The 22,467-nt window shown below is 35.6% G+C and overlaps 1 protein-coding gene across 7 annotated transcripts in view; it reads left to right on the forward strand.

Moving 5' to 3' along the window:
* Positions 1-22,467, forward strand: part of CACNA2D1 (calcium voltage-gated channel auxiliary subunit alpha2delta 1) — a 541,059-nt gene that overhangs the window by 499,086 nt on the left and 19,506 nt on the right. For all 7 annotated transcript variants that reach the window (XM_069586656.1, XM_069586658.1, XM_069586659.1 and 4 more), the window contains 14 exons: positions 4,441-4,538; positions 5,704-5,791; positions 7,537-7,599; positions 8,271-8,374; positions 9,280-9,366; positions 12,800-12,867; positions 13,226-13,264; positions 14,836-14,907; positions 16,286-16,438; positions 16,524-16,576; positions 18,181-18,236; positions 18,625-18,754; positions 20,756-20,865; positions 21,999-22,081. In XM_069586656.1, coding sequence (XP_069442757.1) covers positions 4,441-4,538; positions 5,704-5,791; positions 7,537-7,599; positions 8,271-8,374; positions 9,280-9,366; positions 12,800-12,867; positions 13,226-13,264; positions 14,836-14,907; positions 16,286-16,438; positions 16,524-16,576; positions 18,181-18,236; positions 18,625-18,754; positions 20,756-20,865; positions 21,999-22,081 — 1,204 coding nt within the window. The remainder of the gene's footprint in view (positions 1-4,440; positions 4,539-5,703; positions 5,792-7,536; positions 7,600-8,270; positions 8,375-9,279; positions 9,367-12,799; positions 12,868-13,225; positions 13,265-14,835; positions 14,908-16,285; positions 16,439-16,523; positions 16,577-18,180; positions 18,237-18,624; positions 18,755-20,755; positions 20,866-21,998; positions 22,082-22,467) is intronic.

Below are 22,467 nucleotides of genomic sequence, written 5' to 3' on the forward strand. Positions count from 1 at the left end.
AAGGGACTCTCAAGAGTCTTCTCCAACACCACAGTTCAAAAGCATCAATTCAGTGCTCAGCCTTCCTCACAGTCCAACTCTCACATCCATACATGACCACTGGAAAAACCATAGCCTTGACTAGACGGACCTTAGTCAGCAAAGTAATGTCTCTGCTTTTGTATATGCTATCTAGGTTGGTCATAACTTTTCTTCCAAGCAGTAAGCGTCTTTTAATTTCATGGCTGCAGTCACCATCTGCAGTGATTTTGGAGCCCCCAAAAATAAAGTCTGACACTGTTTCCATTGTTTCCCCATCTATTTCCCATGAAGTGATGGGACCAGATGCCATGATCTTCGTTTTCTGAATGTTGAGCTTTAAGCCAACTTTTTCACTCTCCTCTTTCACTTTCATCAAGAGGGTTTTTAGCTCCTCTGCACTTTCTGCCATAAAGGTGTTGTCATCTGCATATCTGAGGTCATTGTATTTCTCCTGGCAATCTTGATTCCAGCTTGTGTTTCTTCCAGTCCAGTGTTTTTCATGATGTACTGCGCATACAAGTTAAATAAGCAGGGTGACAATATACAGCCTTGACGTCCTCCTTTTCTTATTTGGAACCAGTCTGTTGTTCCATGTCCAGATCTAACTGTTGCTTCCTGACCTGCATACAGATTTCTCAAGAGGCAGGTCAGGTGGTCTGGTATGCCCATCTCTTTCAGAATTTTTCACAGTTTATTGTGATCCACACAGTCAAAGGCCCTGGCATAGTCAAGAAAGCAGAAATAGATGTTTTTCTGGAACTCTCTTGCTTTTTCCATGATCCAGCGGATGTTGGCAATTTGATGTCTGTTCCTCTGCCTTTTCTAAAACCAGCTTGAACATCAGGGAGTTCACGGTTCACATATTGCTGAGCATTATTCCTCCCTTTATGAGAATTACCATCAGACGGATGAAACATAATTAATTTTTCTATCTTTCTGGGATAATCAGAAATAAGAAAGCACTTCAAAGATATGTTGGAATGAGAAAGAAATAAAAGTATGTTGATCCCCAGTAGTTAAAGACTAATTTGTGATGTATGACCTATGTAAGTGAAGTAGAATGAGAACAAGCAGTATTTTAGAAATAATTTGGCAAATTTCTAATACCAAAGATCTTTTAGTTTCAAAGTAAGTTACAAATTCCGTTTGGTCGGAAACACAAAGTGAGCAAATGAGATTATATAGCTTTCAGATCACAAAGGTATTTTCAGGAAATGGAAATTGGTCAAAACCCATCCAGAGGTTTCTCCATCTTGCTACTTAATATTTTTTAGAAGAAAAAAAAATCCTCAGAAAAATCATGATCCAAAGTGTGTAAACCAGGTCTCTCATAGGAAAACAGAGGATCATAGAACGTTTACCAGCAAGTTTTCCAACTCATCCTGAGGGGAAGTCAACAATTGTGGTAACCACAGAATGTTGCCTGTCACAGACTTGCCTCAGGTGATTCCTCTGGAACAAGAAGTGGTGATTATCTTCAGTTGTCAAGCTCCCAGCCATGTGCTAAACAATCATTAGGCTAACAGGCAACTGACGTTGGTGCTGTCTAGCCACACATTCACACCTCAGATATCTAAATCAGGCTATTGCTGCTTATTGTCTACTGCCTGGTGGGTGACTTTCTATTGTCCAGGATCATTCTTATTACTGGACAACTCATTCTTCTGACACAGTCAACACTTTGTTTTATCACATTTCTGTTAATTTTTTTTTTTTTTACTTCTGCTCCTATCCTAATTCAGCTTCTCTCCTTAATGACAGCTCCAACACTTTCACTGCTTTGCCATTAGAATACATCAACAAGTCAATAATATCTTGAGACTAGTTCAAAATTGGGTATAACCCAGCCAGTGAGGATAAAAACAAAAGCAAAACATTATGACATTGTCTAAATTAATTGCTCAGAACAGCCTTCTGTTGATAGAGGTTGAACCTGCTTTTCGTTTGAACTTTGTGAGTATAAAAACTCATGAAGTAAAAGTTTAAAGCACATTGTATATTGTGTTAAAACACTAATTTGGGATCTGAAGACTGGCTTCACCTCTGGGCTTGACCATGTGCCAGTTAGGTGCCTTTGGATAAATCTTTTGACATCTTTACATCTCAGTTTCCTCACCATTGAAATATTAAATTATCTCCTGGTAAAGTTATTTTTAGAATGAAATGAGCAAAGATAATTTTAGAAATGCCATTTAAATAATAACATGGAATTTTAAATGATTTTTATTAATAATTATTTTATTTAGTCTTTCTACAACATTTTACTTAATCCTTCTAAAATCTTGCCATCAGCTACTAATTCTGTGAGATGCTACTTCAATCTATTGGCCTTTTGACTTGCAGGCTAGTATTATTTCCCAAAAAGCATAACACTGGGAAGAAGTTGATTTTAGCTCTGTCAAAAACTGAGTGTTAATTATGAAAACTTTTTAAACCTTGCCTCCAGACTAAAATTTTCAGTGGTGAACCAAGAAGTTATGACATTCTGTTGTTCTCTGCTCCCTGAGGCTTTGTGTTTTAAATCATGGGCTTGCATCTGAAAATGTTTACTTTTTAATTGCATTTTTGTCTTGAATATTTGGTTGTTTAGCCTGTTAGTTGTATTAACCTAGTTATTATGATTGCAGTCTTCTTATATTTATGGGACCTTACATTTATTCTGAGTTTTCAAAGTGCTTAGGACAGCAGTTTTCAAAGTATGAAGCCCAAACAATGGTTTCCAAACATTTTTTCCAAGGATTCACAAGGACAAAGCTATTTTCCTAACAGTGTTAAATGGCATTTGTCTTTTTCATCATATTGATATTTCCAGTGCTGTGGCAGTACAAAAGCAATGGTGAGCTGTTACCGCATTGGGAATCGAGGCAGTTGTACTAAAGTGTACTGGTAGTCACTTAATCTTCAATGCAAGACACCCACATTGGGAAGAAAGTCAGTGTCACTTGAAAATATCCTTGAGCATGTATCTTTTAATACTCTGAATAAAGAAAATGGAAATTTACTGTATACTAGAGTAACTTGGCTGTCTCCAAAAAAAAAGAAAGAAAGAAAAGCACTTGTGTGCTTGTTTGAATTGAGAGCTAAAATAGGAGTGTCTTGACTTTTTTCACGAAACATTTTATTAGAAAGAAGGAATGGCAGATGAAGTATGGTTATTCAGACTTGGGATGGCATTTTCTCAAAAATCCATTAAGTGAGCCTTTTACTTTGAAGAATACGACTGAAAGTAATTGTTCTCAATGACAAAATCTGAACTTTAAAACAGAAGTTAGAATTTTAGGAAAGTTATTACTATAAGCAGGACTGCTTTGCAGTAGTTATAGACTTATGAGATCAGTGATAGAATTTATGAATGTGAATTTTCAGTATAGTATAATGAAATGTGTCATTGTTTGAAAGATCTACATAATTCACATTTTCCAAATAACCAATTTATGATGTGAGAAAATCATGGGTGGGTGGGTGGGTCACTCAAAATGTAAGATGGTGCATTGAATTTTAATGTAACAGTGTAGAGAAGTTCATTGGTATTGTTTCAGATTCTGTATCACAAATGACAAAGCAAGAAATTACAAATAATCAAGTTTTAGTGTTATTTTAAAGCATAGTGATGTTATCTGAGAAGACAATTAAAATAATTCTCTCTTTTCCAACTGATTATTTTTATGAGGACTGATGTTTTTCATGTGCCAAAACAATCTTGCAGTCAATTGAATGCAGAGGCACGTTTGTCTTCTATTAAGTCAGGAGTTACAGAAATTTGCAAATAAGCACGTCAATGACACTTGTTTTTTCTAGATTATTTTCTGAAAATTCAATAATTTCTCATAAAAGTGCTATCATGTGATGGGTTTATTGAGATATTTAATAAATACATTTTAATTTCTTTATATTAATTTTTTAATTTCTCGATGTTAATTTCTAAATGTAAATTACTAACCTACAACGTTCAATAATAGCTCAATCAGCAAAGAATCTGCCTGCAGTGCAGGAGACCTGGATTCAGTTCTTGGGTTGGGAAGATCCCCTGGAGAAGGAAGTGGCAACCCACTCCAGTATTCTTGACTGGAGAATCCTGTTGACAGAGGAGCCTGAAGGGATACAGTCCCTGGCATTGCAAGAGTCAGACATGGTTTAGTGACTTAACCACCAAACCCACAGGAATAACGGAAGTTAATTTTTATTGAGCACCTTTTGGTCCAGAGGTCAAAGGCTTAATATATATTGTCTAGAACCTTTAGCACCTAATGAAAAAATATTGTTCTATTATAGAGATGAGATGGAGATAACAATTCAACAGCTTACAAAATCATGCACTAACTAAAAAAATAAAAATAAAAAAATTGTTTCCACTACCTATGATTGCTATGAACATTTTTTTAAAGTTTAACACCTAATATCCTAAAATATGTTTTTCAGAGATTACTGCAATGACCTTAAAATATCAGATAACAACACCGAATTTCTTTTAAATTTTAATGAGTTTATTGATAGAAAAACTCCAAACAACCCATCATGTAAGTATGCATTTATATGTAATCATAGTTTCACTGTGTTTATATTCAAAGTGGTCAAATCTTGGTTCAGTTCAGTTTGTTGCTATGCTGGTTTATTTACTTTTTGTATTTTTAATGGTAAAATGAAACAATTTGACTCAATTTTTTGCATATATTAAAGAAATTTCATGCTGTTATTAAGTAAACTTTAATTTTCAAAGCCAGGTATTAAATACTTGCAAATGGTCACCTGTAAATAAGATAGGCTTACCTTTACTCCTCTCAAATTTGAGTAATTTAATTTGGAATGATCTTCTGAAGGTTTTTTTCATTGCATTGTTCTTGCTATGTAGCGGAAAACACAACACAATTTTATCAAGTTATTTATCTCCTCCAATTCATATAATGAGTTTTAATATTGATAGTATAAACACAAAACTAAATAAAGATATAACACCTAATAATTTTCTCTCTTCTTGATATTCTATTTTTATCATAGTTAACATTAATCTTACAAAGTATGGATCTATAATTCTCCATTTTATGAAGTAAATCAAGTTGAAATAGATAAATTTTACTAGTTAGTTTTTAACCATTTTATTTGTCTTTTAGATAAATTTGCATCATTTTACTATGAAACCTCATAGAGATTTATGGATTCTTGGCTCTTAAAACATTTCAAAATCTTAACTATTCTTTTTTTCCTAAAAATGCCCTAGTTATTAAAAGGTAATATCAGCAGAAAATGCAGAGATCATAGGAAATAAGAGGAAGAACCATTTTTAGGCTTAGAACATAATGAAAATATAAAAGAAATTATTAAATTACTTGCAACATTGATTTATATATATTATAGATTAAAATAATGGTCTCCTTTCCTAGAGTGAATTGAAATGAAGTCTATGAAATTATGATGCTTTGAAATCCCTATCTTTTGATAACATTTAGAAAATAACTTAGCCCATTTACAATTGGCTTTTCCAGTTCTAATTATGTCCATAACCTGAAAACTGGGAAGAAGAGGAACACACATGAAAATGCAGATAACTAATAAGGGTACATTTATAAATTCATAGAAATATTACCCACTCTAAATTGCTTTGGAAATTTAAAAAATACATTTGTTTCATTATTATCCTAATTAAACTATGTGGATATAATTAAGCCTCTCCTTTTTCTGTGTTAGGCAACACAGACTTGATTAATAGAGTCTTGCTGGATGCAGGCTTTACAAATGAACTTGTCCAAAATTACTGGAGTAAGCAGAAAAACATGTAAGTATTTGTTCTTATTAATAAAAAGATAAATATTCTGTATTTCAGTTTAGCAACTCTGGGAAATTTGGGGGAAATTGGCCTCATAAATTTAAAGTTTATTATCTTTAATAACGATTTCTCAAGAAAACCATTTTGCAGTTGTTGAATTTTTAGTATTGGATGTGTGTCAGGGCTAACATCAGCCATTACTCAGCTTTACGTATTTACACACCTCACTGTGAATAACCAAATTAAACTGATGTGCTTGCATGTGTCTCAGTGTTTGAGGTAAAATAGGATCTCTAGTGAATGTTCAGTTAGCTTTCTTTTTTTTTTAATTTATGTATTTTTTTAATACTTTACAATTTTGTGTTGGTTTTGCCATACTTCAACATAAATCTGCCACGGGTGTAACATGTTTTCCCAATCCTGAACCCCTCTCCCACTCCCTCCCCATACCATCTCTCTGGGTCATCCCAGTGCACCAGCCCCAAGCATCCTGTATCCTGCATTGAACCTAGACTGGCGATTCGTTTCTTAAATGATATTATACATGTTTCAATAGTACTTCCCTACACCCAGTCACGGAGAAGGCAATGGCAACCCACTCCAGTACTCTTGCTGGGAAAATCCCATGGGTGGAGGAGCCTGGTAGCCTGCAGTCCTTGGAGTCGCGAAGAGTCCAACACGACTGAGCAACTGCACTTTCACTTTTCACTTTCATGCATTGGAGAAGGAAATGGCAACCCACTCCAGTGTTCTTGCGTGGAGAATCCCAGGGATGGCAGAGCCTGGTGGGCTGCCATCTATGGGGTCACACAGAGTCAGACACGACTGAAGCGACTTAGCAGCAGCAGCAGAACATCCAGTCAAGAAATTGAGAAATCTGACGATTGTTCTGTTCCACTCTCTTCTCCACTCCATTTCTAATCAACCACCAAATGATAAATATTTTTTTCTAAAAAAGTTTTCGTCTCTTCTTCATTCTCAAGGTTCTAATGTTTTTCCATTTCTAGGACATCACAGCAGGTGATCTTTTAAAACAGAGTCCTAATTTCAGGATAAAGGCGAAGCAGGCTCTCCAGCTTGGATTTCAGGATCATACATGAGCTAACCATTCTTCAGAAGCTTATACTTGAAATGTTACTTCCTATTGTTTCTCAGCTCGTGCCTTACACTTTTGTGCACCAAACGCTGCGACTCTCCACTAACTTCCCCTCACATGTACTCATTGCTTTACATGGGGTGTCTTCCTGTCATCTCTGTTAAGTCCCATTTTGTCTTCAAAATGTTCCTATATCATTGTTTCTTATAAAATGTCTTCCTCGAAGATCCTCTCTTTAACTATTTCTTAGATATTTTAACTGTTAAACTGTAGTGTGCATCTATTGATATATTTACCTTGGCTTGCTTTGTCTTCAGTTCAGTTCAGTCGCTCAGTCGTGTCCGACTCTTTGTGACCCCATGAACCACAGCATGCCAGGCCTCCCTGTCCATCACCAACTCCCAGAGCCCACCCAAACCCATGTCCATTGAGTCAATGATGCCATCCAATCATCTCATCCTCAGTGGTCCCCTTCTCCTCCTACCCTCAATCTTTCCCAGCATCAGGGTCTTTTCAAATGAGTCAGCTCTTCACATCAGGTGGCCAAAGTACAGGAGTTTCAGCTTTGTCTTAGGAACCCATTTTATTTCTCTTTGTACCACCATCTAAATATCGTACAAAGACTCAGTTGAACGAAACTTTCCTTCTTCTGTTTCAGCAAGGGAGTGAAAGCACGATTTGTTGTGACTGATGGTGGGATTACCAGAGTTTATCCGAAAGAGTAAGTTCAAATAACATCTGTAAAAGTTAGTACATTGCAGAGGACTACTCCAAGGATCTGTGCATTACTTTATTAGGAAGCTATTCTTCAGAGAAGCTGATCACTATTAAATTAGAGTTTATTTAAAGTACTTAATTATTAAAAAACTCCATTCTTGAAAAACATGCTATGATTCTTCAATTGTATTTTCCCTTGTCACCCATATTACAGAATTTAAGAAGTTTTAAAAGAGATTTTTCTCTTTGTAGACATAACTAACCTGGTTAAATGAACATAATGTTATTATGAATATGACTATTGGCAATATTTGCATAGCACTTCATTATTTTCACTCATGTATGGATTTTATCTGTGTTTATCTTCAGAAGAGTCCATAAAGTGGGCTCTGTAGGCTTTTTAATATTAATTGACTTACTAAATGACTTGTCCATAATTACCTGGCTAGTAAACGTCAGAGTGAAACTTGGAGTCAGCTTTTTCTGCTCCTTAATTTAACTCTGTGCTGATCTATTGCTTAGTAATGAATGTCATTTACACCATCAATTACCACTAACTTCCGTACACGTACCAGAGATACAGACATATCTGTAAAGTTTAGTGATGTCCCCAAATGGAAAAGTAAGTTATCAAATAGATTAAAGAATAAAAATGATGAGCCACTTCCTCCTTAGGGCTGGAGAAAATTGGCAAGAAAACCCAGAAACATATGAGGACAGCTTCTATAAAAGAAGTCTAGATAACGATAACTATGTTTTCACTGCTCCCTACTTTAACAGTAAGTACTACTTGACAATTCATTCATCTCAATTCCCCTTTTTAAAATAAATTATTGTTACTACCTGCTTTCCTGCCAAACAACATAGTTTATGATAGTTGCTCGGATCAGTCATTATTAATTATGAACCATATGCATGACACTGGAAAGACTGAAGTATCCGTTTAGCTGAAGAAGTAAAATGCATCTGCAGGAAGTCAGCCGACCAGTAATGTGAATACAGCATATCTACAGACATGCACGGTACAGTAAAACAGATGTAGATGATCCCGAATTTCACAAACTGCAAATACACTGAAGAATGTTTAGTGAATTTTTAAAAATGTAATTAATCAGTTTACTCTGCTTTAATCAGTATCAGCTGCATAATATTTGTACAAATTATTACTAGACTGTATTTTAAAAATATTCTATTGGGTTGTTTCCCTAAAACTTTCTAATTTAATCCTTCAGCCTTTCTAGAGGTTGGGCTTATTACCATCATTTTTACAAATGGGGAAACTGAAGTTCAGGGAATTTCAGTTTTTTCCAGGGACATGTATCTTTTACAGCAGTTTCATGCATCTAAGATCAGCCTTTCTGCTTCACTTCAGCAGCCGCCTCAATATTTTAGCAGGTTTCATAAACCAGAGATTTGGTGTGCGTCCTTTAACTTGTGAGAGTGATGCAGCCAAGCTAATAAGTCCCGTTCCAAAGTCAATTAATGCAGCCAATTCATGGACACTCCAGTTAGCCTGGTACAAAAAGGAAGAAAAGGGAAGAGGAGACCATCCACTCCTTGATAACATATCCATGCTAGAATATTTAAGCAAAATACTGTTTTCCTATATATATTTAAAGAAATAAAGAAATATATTATTTGATTTAGCTAGAGCAGTTTATTTTCCTTTTTTTTCTACTTTTAGAAAGTGGACCTGGTGCTTATGAATCAGGCATTATGGTAAGCAAAGCTGTAGAAATTTACATCCAAGGAAAACTTCTTAAACCTGCAGGTAAGTATATATACTATCCACATACACAGGACTGAAATTAAATGTGACCTACTGTTTCTAATATCAACTAGCAGTACTTATCATGAAGGCTATCAATAAGCTTCAACCAAAATACAGTCAAAGACAGGCAAGTGTGAAAAAGAAAATGAGTCACAGTTACCTATGAGATTGGGGATAAAATTAAACTGATACTATAAAGAGTTGACAAAATTTTCAAAGAAGTGTGTTTATGTTTATACACGGTTGACACAAATTTATGGAGTCAATTTTATACTATATATCAAAATTCTAAATGTTTGACTGATGTAGCAGTCTCACTCTAGAAATCTAACCTATAGAGTATTTCAAATATACAAAAGTAGAGGGAATTCCTTGGCAGTCCGTTGGTTAAGACTTCACGCTTCCACTGCACAGGGCACGGGTCTGATCCCTGGCTGGGAAACTAAGATCTCACATGCCATGCAGCAGAGTAGATATCGCCAAGGATGTAAATGTCTATGATATTTTAAACATAAAAAGTTGTTTCCATCAGTGAGAAAGATATATTATGTCATATCTATATTATATATCTGTTAAAAAGTAGGGATCTTTTTTAAAAGCTTAGAATAAAGAATATGGAATTTTTGGTAAACTAAGTCAAGCAAATGCAGAAGTTCTTAAAACTGGGAGTTAGAAGTGGGCTAAACAGATAAATAAAAGTTAAGGAAAAAAAGTATTATGTAAATCAGTGTTGTTTGAATTCTGTAAAGGGTTTAGAAAGACCAGATGGAGAAAGCTGATAGATCCCTTTCTGTTCCTGAGGACAGTTTTAGTCCTCAGTGCTTCAACTACATAGATTCACTGTCACTAATGCGGTGACCAACGCATTCGCTCCTTCCTCCATTCACGCAGGTGCTTATTTACTCATCTAGCCTTACTTACTCTTTCAGTCTCTCATTCGTGTGCCCTTTCCTACCCACTCACCCGCTCATTTATCCGCACTTTAGCAAACATGCCTTCAGCAACTACTGCGTGCACTGGTTAGGTTAGGGAAGCCCCTTCAAGCTCACCCTGCAAATGACTTCATATTTATAAACCTATTCCTGACACTATCGATTTTTTAAGCTTATTGTATTAATTGGAAAGGTTGTAGAAAATAAACTATGAATATAAAGAAGTTTATGTAATAGCTTAAGAGCTATTAAACATTAGGTTTCCCTAATGGCCCAGATGATAAAGCATCTGCCCACAATGCAGGTAGATCTGGGTTCGATCCCTAGGTTGGGAAGATCCCCTAGAGAAGGAAATGGCAACCCACTCCAGTACCCTTGCCTGGAAAATCCCATGGACAGGGGAACCTGGTAGGCCTACAGTTCACGGGGTCGCAAAGAGTCAGACACAACTGAGCGACTTCACTTAAGGGCTATTAATATTACTTCTTCATGAAAACATCAAGAAACATATCTCTAATTTTAAAATTATATTCAATTTAATGCTATTTTATAAATTACGTAAATTATCATTAGCAAAATATATATCTAGCTAATTAAATGTGTAACCTTTTACATGAATTTGAATCAGCATTCTCAGTGTATCTGCAATTAAATGGATATTCTTTTTTTTAAGAAACTTACATTTGCCTCCTTCAGTTCAGTTCAGTTCAGTCACTCAGTCGTGTCCTACTCTTTGCGACCCCATGAATTGCAGCACGCCAGGCTTCCCTGTCCATCACCTACCGCCGGAGTCCACTCAGAAGAAATCCCAGGGTTGATCTCCTTCAGAATGGACTGGTTGGATCTCCTTGCAGTCCAAGGGACTCTCAAGAGTCTTCTCCAACACCACACTTCAAAAGCATCAATTCTTCAGCACTCAGCCTTCTTCACAGTCCAACTCTCACATCCATACATGACCACAGGAAAAACCATAGCCTTGACTAGACGGACCTTAGTCGGCAAAGTAATGTCTCTGCTTTTGAATATGCTATCTAGGTTGGTTGTAAGTTTTCTTCCAAGGAGTAAGCGTCTTTTAATTTCATGGCTGCAGTCACCATCTGCAGTGATTTTGGAGCCCCAAAAAATAAAGTCTGACACTGTTTCCCCATCTATTTCCCATGAAGTGATGGGACCGGATGCCATGATCTTTGTTTTCTGAATGTTGAGCTTGAAGCCAACTTTGTCACTCTCCTCTTTCACTTTCATCAAGAGGCTTTTTACTTCCTCTTCACTTTCTGCCATAAGGGTGGTGTCACGTGCATTATCTGAGGTTATTGATATTTCTCCCGGCAATCTTGATTCCAGCCTGTGTTTCTTCCAGTCCAGTGTTTCTCATGATGTACTCTGCATATAAGTTAAATAAGCAGGGTGACAATATAGAGCCTTGACGTACTCCTTTTCCTATTTGGAACCAGTCTGTTGTTTCATGGCCAGTTCTAACTGTTGCTTTCTGAGCTGCATACAGATTTCTCAAGAGGCTCAGGTGGTCTGGTATGCCCATCTCTTTCAGAATTTTCCACAGTTTATTGTGATCCGCACAGTCAAAGGCCCTGGCATAGTCAAGAAAGCAGAAGTAGATGTTTTTCTGAAACTCTCTTGCTTTTTCCATGATCCAGCGGGTGTTGGCAATTTGATGTCTGGTTCCTCTGCCTTTTCTAAAACCAGCTTGTACATCAGGAAGTTCACGGTTCACTTACTGCTGAAGCCTGGCTTGGAGAATTTTGAGCATTACTTTACTAGCATGTGAGATGAGTGCAACTGTGTGGTAGTTTGAGCATTCTTTTGCATTGCCTTTCTTTAGGATTGGAATGAAAACTGGCCTTTTCCAGTCCTGTGGCCACTGCTGAGTTTTCCAAATTTGCTGGCATATTGAGTGCAGCACTTTCACAGCATCATCTTTCAGGATTTGAAATAGCTCAACTGGAATTCCATCACCTCCACTAGCTTTGTTTGTAGTGATGCTTTCTAAGGCCCACTTGACTTCACATTCCAAGATGTCTGGCTCTAGATGAGTGATCACACCATCGTGATTATCCGGGTCATGAAGATATTTTTTGTACAGTTCTTCTGTGTATTCTTGCCACCTCTTAATATCTTGTGCTTCTGTTAGGTCATACCATTTCTGTCCTTTATCGAGCTTATCTTTGCATGAAATGTTCCCTTGATACCTCTAATTTTCTTGAAAAGATCTCTAGTCTTTCCCATTCTGTTCTTTTCCTCATTTCTTTATATTGATCACTGAAGAAGGCTTTCTTATCTCTTCTTGCTATTCTTTGGAACTCTGCATTCAGATGCTTATATCTTTCCTTTTATCCTTTGCTTTTCGCTTCTCTTCTTTTCACAGCTATTTGTAAACTATTTGCCTCCTTAGAAATTTTCAAATGTGAGAGGAAAGATAAGTGACAATTATGGCTACATTTCTTAAAAATTTTGTGTTAATTTTTCTTTTCATGGTTTTTCAGTTGTTGGAATTAAAATTGATGTAAATTCCTGGATAGAGAATTTCACCAAAACATCAATCAGGGATCCGGTAAGATATTTTTTTTTTAATTCCTATGCTACATTTACTAGTTTCAAAAAATCAAATACAGTGGCAAAATCAACTTTTAATGCTACTACACTGAAGCATAATTATGAATTCCTGTTTTTTTCAGAGATTTTCTTTGTTTAGTCAACCAATAATAAAAATTTTATAATGTAAGAATTTAAAATGCCCATTTAAATATTTATTGATATTCTCTAATTTATAAAGGTAAAACTAATCATTAGACTATCATTTAACCTTTTATACTAGCTGAATTATTATAATATGGTAATAATTAAATGATATAATTAAAATCCAGTTATTAAGAAAATGTGAGGTGATAATTGTACTTTCTGTCTTTCAGTGTGCGGGTCCAGTTTGTGACTGTAAAAGAAACAGTGATGTAAGAAAACTCTTTAAAATGGAATCTTTAAATACAACTTTTTGTGTTACTCTTTCTAAGACTAATGGTAAAAAAAAAAATGCAGGAAGTTTTCATCAGATACCAAAATAATATTGTATGGAACTGTGAACTTATTCACTGATGAGAATTTGAATTATATGCTTTTAATTCCTAAATTTAAACTTTAGAAACATTTAAAAATATTCATTTAAAAGCTGTATCAATAAGAACTATATTCTCTGTGGACCCAATTGTGTTAGATTCTTTTGCATATATTTATTTCAGCTTTGTTTCTGACCATGGTTTCTAACTGAAGCATACTTATTATCAATGCAGTCTTCCCTCATCTTTTGCATTTTATCTGGGTATTTTTGTGCTGTATTTATAGTGGTGAGAAAGTTTCTTTTAACTGAACCTTAGAATTATAAAAAAAGTTTAACTTGCCTGGATTGGATTCTATCACTTCCATTTTTGTTTGAGAAATTGAAAAAGCTAATATGAACTTTTGTTTACAGTTTAAGATGTCGTACAAATGATACTAGATAAGTTATGCCTGGAGAAGGAAATGGCAACCCACTCCAGTATTCTTGCCTGGAAAATCCCATGGACAGCGGACCATGGTAGGCCACTGTCCATGGGGTCACAAAGAGTCAGACACAACTGAGCAACTTCACTTCACTTCACTTCTTCATACTCAATAAGAAATCCCCTATTTTCTTTGAGTCCTCATATGTATGTCTAAATGTTTAGTTTTGTATTGTTTTATCACTGCTAACTCTTGAGAAGCCATAAGCCAGTAATTTTAATTATTATTGTAACATTCATTTTACATACACTATGTATCAGCTGTTTTTAGAGCAAAGGTTTTAGCAAGCTTCTTCCATATTAGGAAAACAGAATGTATTATGTCCTGAATTCTGAAAACAATGCTTTTAATTGTAATTTCATATGGTAAAACTATTAAATTGATTCATGTATTTAAGCATAATTTAAACTGGGAACATTTTAGGATATATGATTATTTTTCCTTAAAGGCATTTTTTTCTCTTGATTCTTGCTTTTACATCCCAAATTACCCAAATATGCTTAATATAAAACAATTACAAATAACCTCATGGTGCTGCTTTTTCTTTTTAAGTCTGTGATGGATAGTGCCCCAAATGGATTTTTTAAAATATCTTTCTTGTCAAAATCTTAAGTACGTGTTTAAATATAATAATTTTTAAAAAATTATACATTATTAAATATTTGATTTATCCAGTTTCCTGGTTCATTAAGATGACCACAGAGTGACAAAAGGATTTTTTCTGATTTGTTCTTATGTATTATTCAGACTGAGTTGACAATTTTAATGGCTGGATGGTGGTGGAATTTCAAGCCCTGATGGTTTGATAGCAATCTATGCATACCTTTATTTCATCAGAATCTCCTGAGCACATACCTTCAAGATAAGATATAGTTATTTAAGCTTTTCTCCTATTTTTATTGTTATAATCATCTACATAAAATGGAGACATAATGTAACTTAACCTTCCTTAAAAATGTATTAACTGCTATTTTTATTTTGATAGGTAATGGATTGTGTTATTCTAGATGATGGTGGGTTCCTTTTGATGGCAAATCATGATGATTATACTAACCAGGTATGTACCTAACGTGGGAAGGGGTAGAGTTTCCAAAGTGTGTTTCCTTGATCAACATTATGAAACTTCTCCAAACCACTATGAAAATTGATAACGAAAGTGTTTAATGTAATATAAACCATAAAAAAATACATCCTTAAAATAGTTTTCCTTTTACTTGTTAGTCAGTTTTACTTTCTGGTACTGTTTCTGTTAAAACTTATTTGCTAAAGATTTTAACATGGTATGAACTCTTTTACTTTTGATTTCTCAGGAATTTAGAAATTTTTCACATATTAGTCTGTTGATAATATGAGTCTTAATACAAACTGCTTTGAAACAGATGAAGATTCTAACACCAAATATGCCAATTGTCAATGTAGGCTCTTTGGTTCATAGAGGATTTTAAACAAAGTAGAATTAATTGCCAAATAATTCCACTTCTGAATTGATATATCTGGCGTCTCTTTAAAAAACAAACAAAAAAATCTCTCAGTCCTGGATTGTTTTCCTAAATGACATTATTTATGGATTGGAATTGATGAGTTCGAGGTTGTCCCTATCAGTTCAGTTCAGTTCAGTCGCTCAGTCGTGTCCGACTCTTTGCGACCCCATGACTCGCAGCATGCCAGGCCTCCCTGTCCATCACCATCTCCCAGAGTTCACTCAGACTCACGTCCATTGAGTCCATGATGCCATCCAGCCATCTCATCCTCTGTCGTCCCCTTCTCCTGCCCCCAGTCCCTCACAGCATCACAGTCTTTTCCAATGAGTCAACTCTTCACATGAGGTGGCCAAAGTACTGGAGCTTCAGCTTTAGCATCATTCCTTCTGAAGAAATCCCAGGGTTGATCTCCTTCAGAATGGACTGGTTGGGTCTCCTTGCAGTCCAGGGGACCCTCAAGAGTCTTCTCCAACACCACACTTCAAAAGCATCAATTCTCCGGTGCTCAGCTTTCTCCACAGTCCAACTCTCACATCCATACATGACCACTGGAAAAACCATAGCCTTGACTAGATGGACCTTAGTTGGCAAAGTAATGTCTCTGCTTTTGAATATGCTATCTAGGTTGTCCCTATAGATGGACTTAATCCTGTTCATCACAGTCCTCGCAAGTTTCTTTTTCTAATTTCACCATTTATCTCATTTGATTGTGACTTTGCATAGTAAACTGTCCATTTCTTACACAGATAGCATTGGGAGCCATTCAGTAATGAGAACACTTAATCTCATGGGAGTTCTTTCGAAGTGTCAGATAGTCATTTATTACTTGCTTTTGTTTCTAAGCTCCTCAGTGGTTTTATTTCAGTTTCTTTGCATCATTTCTTTTCTTTGTACTGATTCAAGTGTTAATAAAGTTTCAAATGTAAGTCAAATAATATTTTTTTTGTGTACCAGATTGGAAGGTTTTTTGGAGAGATTGATCCAAGTTTGATGAGACACCTGGTTAATATATCAGTTTATGCTTATAACAAGTCTTACGATTATCAGTCGGTGTGTGAGCCAGGAGCTGCACCAAAACAAGGAGCAGGGCATCGCTCAGCATACGTGGTCAGTAATATCCACTCAGCTTCGCATTGTGTCAGAGGGACACTCCATGCGCATTAGTGTAATACTCTCTTATCCTGTTTTATAGCCATCAATAGCCGACATATTACACATTGGCTGGTGGGCCACTGCTGCTGCCTGGTAAGTCCAAATTTTAGTTTTATTGGTAATGAGAAAAAAGTGTTGTAACATAGGGAATAATTTGATGAAAATGCAGACATGTAGATAATTATTATGGCAACTACATTATTTCCTACAGCACATATTGTTAATAGTCATAAGTATGCTTTTCTTAAATGATCAGTGTAAAACCATTACAGTTATTCAGCTTTTTCTGTGAAAATAGTTTTATGCAAACTTCTGCCTCTTCAGGGGATTCTTTTATCTATGGATCTGTTGAAATTCTTTTCACTGGTATTTTGTGTTTATATTGTACTCAGTCCTTAAATTGTAGGCATCACATTGATCTACAAAAATTTACTAGTTATTGTCTTAAATACCCATGTTAAATATCTTCATCTGTCAGATTCATGATATGATGACTTCTCTTTCTACTTCTTCACTCTTCATACAAAGGCTGGCCTCATTTTAGAGGCATCATATTCCTGAAATGGATCTAATTCTTTCTTTTCACTGGTTCTACCCTTCCTCCCATTTCCCCTCTACCTATATCCTGCCACCAATGAAAAGAAGACTTTTAAATTGCTTATTGAGGCACTGTGGAAAGTCTGGACGATCAAATTTGTCATTGTTTGGGTCTGGTCAGTCAAGTAACTAATCCTCCTGTTATGTCTGGGTCCATTCCCTCCCTTCCTCCCTGTTTCTCTTTTGTATCATTACCCTGCTGTATTGTGTAAGTTTTGTTCCATGTAGATTAATATATAATGTTCACTTGATTTTGAGGCTTTCCCAGCTAAAATTAAATGATTATGCCATTTTATTAAAGTAGCAAAGATTTTAATTAAAAATCTGATTTCTTAAAAATTATGAAGAATGGAAAAATGATACTTTCTGTTGTAAAATGCTATTTAGATAGGTTTTACAAAGGTTTTCTACATCTCATAGTCATCCTGAAATATTTGATTGTTTTTATGCTATTTTCTGGCCAGAAAATCCCTCCTCCTCAACTTCCCCTTCCCTTCTCCCCACTTTTAACTAAACTCAGTTCCAGATGAGTTTTTACCAGTATTTGGCTCAATTGTCATTTATTGTAAAACTGAAATGTGCCTTATGTCCTATATTAAATAGGTATATTTTATTTCATGAATGCCACGTTATGGATTTTATTTTATGCCACCTTAAATAAACAGTTAATAAACCCATGGTACACAGTCATTTTTCTTTGTTTTGTGGTGTTTTTTTCCCTACCATACAGCTTCAATATCTAAAATAAGGATAAAATCTTGAATGTCAAAACTATGCGCTAAAATGATGACATTCTCCCTAGAGTTAGCAATTCTCCTCACTCAGATTTTATATTAGGTGTCTTCACACTTTATACGTCCCTCACAGGGTCCTGAAGACAACTGACTTCATGACTTCTTTTACAGAAAGAAATTTACAATATCTTATATAATTTAAAAAACACTTCTATAAAAATGCTTGCAAATTCTCAGTTTTTCCAGAAAGATGAAAAAAGAAATATGTTTATGTGTACATGCAAAAATACTCTGGTTTTTATGATATAATTTATAAAATAAAACACCTAGCTTTTTATCAATAGTTTTTTTGTGTTTAAAATTTAGGTCTATTCTACAGCAGTTTCTCTTGAGTTTGACCTTTCCACGACTTCTTGAGGCAGGTATGTAATAGCTCAGATGCTATCATAATAACTTAAAATTTTCTTTTTGGGTGTGCTGAGTTCAAATTCAGAGAGAGAGAGAAAGTGTGTGTGAAAGAGAGAGATCGACCATTTAACACTTTTGTAGGTGAAATTATTTTTGTCACAACTTTCCTAATGCCTTAGAAACATTCCTAGGTCACATTGATTTCTGTTTTGTAGCTGTTATATATTCAAATTGATTTATTCTAATGATAGTTATTGGGTACCTTTAGGCGCTGACACTATACCAAATGGAGGAACTAGCCAATTATGGTGCCTGCCCTTATACTGATTGATTTGTTTTGCTCTTTGAGAAATGGAGGCTCTGGGAGACCCCTCATAATAATGGTCTTTGTTTTCCCCACAGTTGAGATGGAAGATGATGACTTTACGGCCTCTCTGTCAAAGCAGAGTTGCATTACTGAACAAACTCAATATTTTTTCGATAACGATAGTAAATCATTTAGTGGTGTATTAGATTGTGGAAACTGTTCCAGGTAATTCGTTTCTTCAATTCTGGACTAGTCTTGTTTCCCTAAGAAATTGTACTCACTTTTATAATCATTACAGAAAATAACAGCGATTGTCATTTGAGTGTGAGAGAGATGAGTAACTACTTTACATTGAAAACATCACAGATCTTCAGTTTCTCTGAAGGTTTTTAACGTTAATTCTGACTTCAATAAGTTGTAATTCCTTCAACTGATTTTAGTAATTGTATAATCAAGAAAATTATACCCACTTTTAGGCAGAATATAAAGGAATTTGTATTTTGTCTAAAAGAATCCATATTAAATTTTTTCTAATGTAGAGATAGTTTCAGAAATGATATTAATTTTGATAAGATTAGAATTATACTTACTAAACAGGTTAACAGACATATCCTTGGGTAGGAAATTGTTTTAGTTGTTGTATTCACTTATCTTTGATTTGAAACTGAAAACACTAAGAACATATTTCCTGAAGTCAAAATCAGTGTTGCTCACCACTGTCCATAAAACACTTTGAAAAATTTTTGGAAGAAATGGGAAATTTTATTTTATTTGTATCAAGAGAAAGAACGAATGGCAGGGTGGAGATTTTTGAAGTTTTAAGAGGAAAGGGATAATCTGTGTCACAGTATCCCTGAGAACAGAGCAGGAAGGCACAGAGTTGGAATACTTTGTTTTTAGTAACTGAGGACAGCTTATTCTAGAAGAAATGTTAACAGAGAGAAGAGGAAACATGAGGAGGTGAGGTAATCTGAGCAGGTGACAGGGCAGGAACAGTTGGTCGCTAGGGAATTTGGAAAAGAAGTTTAAAACAGGCCTTTTTTTTTTTTTAAGTATTTTCAGGAAGGGGTTAACTGCAACGAGCACAAATTTTTAATCGATGTGGTCAGTATGCTTTTATGACTTACTTTATTAAACCTCCATGTCCTAGGAGGAGGTGGAGGGTATGCAGAGGAGAGGAAAGGGGTGGAGTCAGGCATGTAATCAGCAAAAAGTAGACCATCTTGTTTAGAGATTAGCATATCAGGACCTCACTTTCAGAAAATAGAACTGTGGCAAGTTAAGTGGATTTATCAGTTTAGAGTCTTCCGTCTTTCATTAATTGATGTCCAAGAGTAGCAATGTATACTTTAAAAATGACTAAGTTAAACTGTAAAGACCAGTATAATAAGTTGAACCACGGTTACTTTTGATTTGCTCTATGCTTGTGTCCCAACTTAAATAGGTTAAGAAAATAAGAAAACCTCACTTCCTTGAAAAATCAATTACTCTTTAACAACAGACCTACATTTTTATTGTGAAAGGTAACAGCTTAAGATGTGGGGGAAAAAAACACTACATGGAATTCAAAGCCCTTAATTCTGTCTAGACCTGTGTTGTCCTAATTCAGTAGTAACCAGCTACAGATGGCAATTTCTGTTATCTAGTCATTAGTCATTGCAACTAATTAATATTACAGTTTCATACCTCAGTAACACTAGTCACCACTTCGGGTGCTCAATATAGCATCCTGTGGCAAGCATTTGTCTACTATATTGGTTAAAGTGGACGGCATTTCTATCTTCACAGAAAGTTTGTTTAATACCCCGATCTAGACTTCAGCCTATCATGAGCTTGGGCAAATGCTGAGTCATTTTACACTCCTAGTTTCCTTCACTGTAAAATAAGGCACCTCTGGGACATTTTCAGTGATAAATACCACACTTCCTTAAACATGTAAAATAAAACATTTCTTACAACTCTAAACAACAGAGTGGTACTTATTTTTTATTGAGGTTTGTCGCTTAAGAAACATCTCCTGTTGGAATTTTTTTCGTATTTATTTGAGAGATAATATGTCCATGTTAATCCTTCTCTTCAGAAATCATTCTCATTCAGTTTTTACTGTTTGTGCATGTGATGCTTTGTTTCTAAAGTCTTATTTTCTTTCTTTTTAATACGTAACAGTCTTTGAAAACTATTTTTTTCTCAAGTGACATTTTCTCTAATCTTTTATGTATTCTGCAGAATCTTCCATGTAGAAAAACTTATGAACACCAATTTAATATTCATAATGGTTGAGAGCAAAGGAACTTGTCCCTGTGACACACGGTTGCTCATACAAGCAGAGCAGACTTGTATCCTTTCACGTTGGAGAGGTTGGGAATGAAAATTCCATCTTAAAGCCATGCATTTTTAACCACATCGCATTGCTCATGCCCAGAAAGAGAAAAATACCGCAGAGTGCTGAGATCACCTCACAGAGGCGGCATGGAGCCTTCACACAAACTTTCATTTGGATGTCAAGACTCATGATGCTACACGTGCACTCAGAGAAGGCGAGAGGCTTCTTACTTGCACAGTGAGTCTTTGTGGAGAGAGCAGTGCAGATTCCCAAGGACCTCTGAAAATGGCTAGAGAGCATCAGGGAATACCTGGCCTGGGGCTGGTGGTAGTTGGGAGGATGCTGGGTTTCTGCCAGTGCTCCCTGGGGCTTGTTGGCCCAAACTTCCACACGGTGCCAGATGAGGGAGTACTGTCTTCCCTGTCAGCTCGCCCAGGTATAGGACAGAAGGGAAAAAGGGTCTGCTGTGCCTTGAAAGCTGTCAACAGCCAGTCATCATTAAAGGAGTTGAATGCGGTCTGTACCCACAAGAGAATACTATTCAGCCTTTCAGAGAAGGTAAGCCCTGTCATACGCTACAGCTGCAGTGGCAGCAATGCTGAAACTACTTCTGCGGGCAAATATGCTAAGTAACAGTGCAGTGACTCACCAAGCATTACAGGCTGAGTTTTGGTAGACTGCCTCTGGCTTTTGCTGTTTCTGGGAAGACAGTCCTCCCATATGTTATGTTTGGAACTGGCGTTTATTACTAGAATTGGTTTCTGTTTCTATCTTGCTGAATAGGAGGCACCAAGGTGCTCCGTTATGGTCTTATGTGAATGACTCCATCTTACAGGTGCATCATTTGCACATTTCAGCCGCTTATATTCTACAAATATTTACCGAGTGCTTTCTTGTGCCAGCAGCCATGCTGTGTACAGCACAGAAAAAAAGTTGATTTCTTCACACAGTCCCTAGGCTAACAAAAGAAAATTTGTGGCCGTTTAGTTCCTTAAATCCTATAGTAGTGTATGGTACTAGAATAATGTCATAGGTTTCTCCTGCTTGCTTTGAGAAATAAATATATGGCATTGTATTTTTTCAGTTCTGTGGGGGCGGGGAACAAGTAACTTTATATCCTTTATATCCCTTAACAAGTCTTTTTAGCTGATGGTCCAGATCCTTGTGATATGGTGAAGCAACCCAGATACCGAAAAGGGCCTGATGTCTGCTTTGATAACAATGCTTTGGTAAGTGTGTCCAAAGAATTTCAGGGGACAAATTACAGCTTTAATTCCAACATAATGTCTTAACCATAGTATTTCTCATTAACATGACATACTTGCTGGTATATAGATTTTTTCATTTCAGTATTTTTTCATGGTTAACATAAGCTTAACAGTTGCTTCTTCTATCTATCTGTCCTTTCCACAGAAATTGTACTTTCAAACACAATGCCAGTTTACTAATGTTCCAAGATCATAAATCTAATGATTTTAAAGGCTTTCTAATAAATAGTAACTGACAGTAAATTATTACTAATAGTATATGAGTTGCCTACCTTCATTTATATTCCAATCTTGAAGATATGTTTTTATTATAGTATTTTATTAATTTGTTTATTCTTCATTCAGTA

This window comes from Ovis canadensis, chromosome 4, assembly GCF_042477335.2.
Source record: "Ovis canadensis isolate MfBH-ARS-UI-01 breed Bighorn chromosome 4, ARS-UI_OviCan_v2, whole genome shotgun sequence".
NCBI classification, from domain to species: Eukaryota; Metazoa; Chordata; class Mammalia; order Artiodactyla; family Bovidae; genus Ovis; species Ovis canadensis.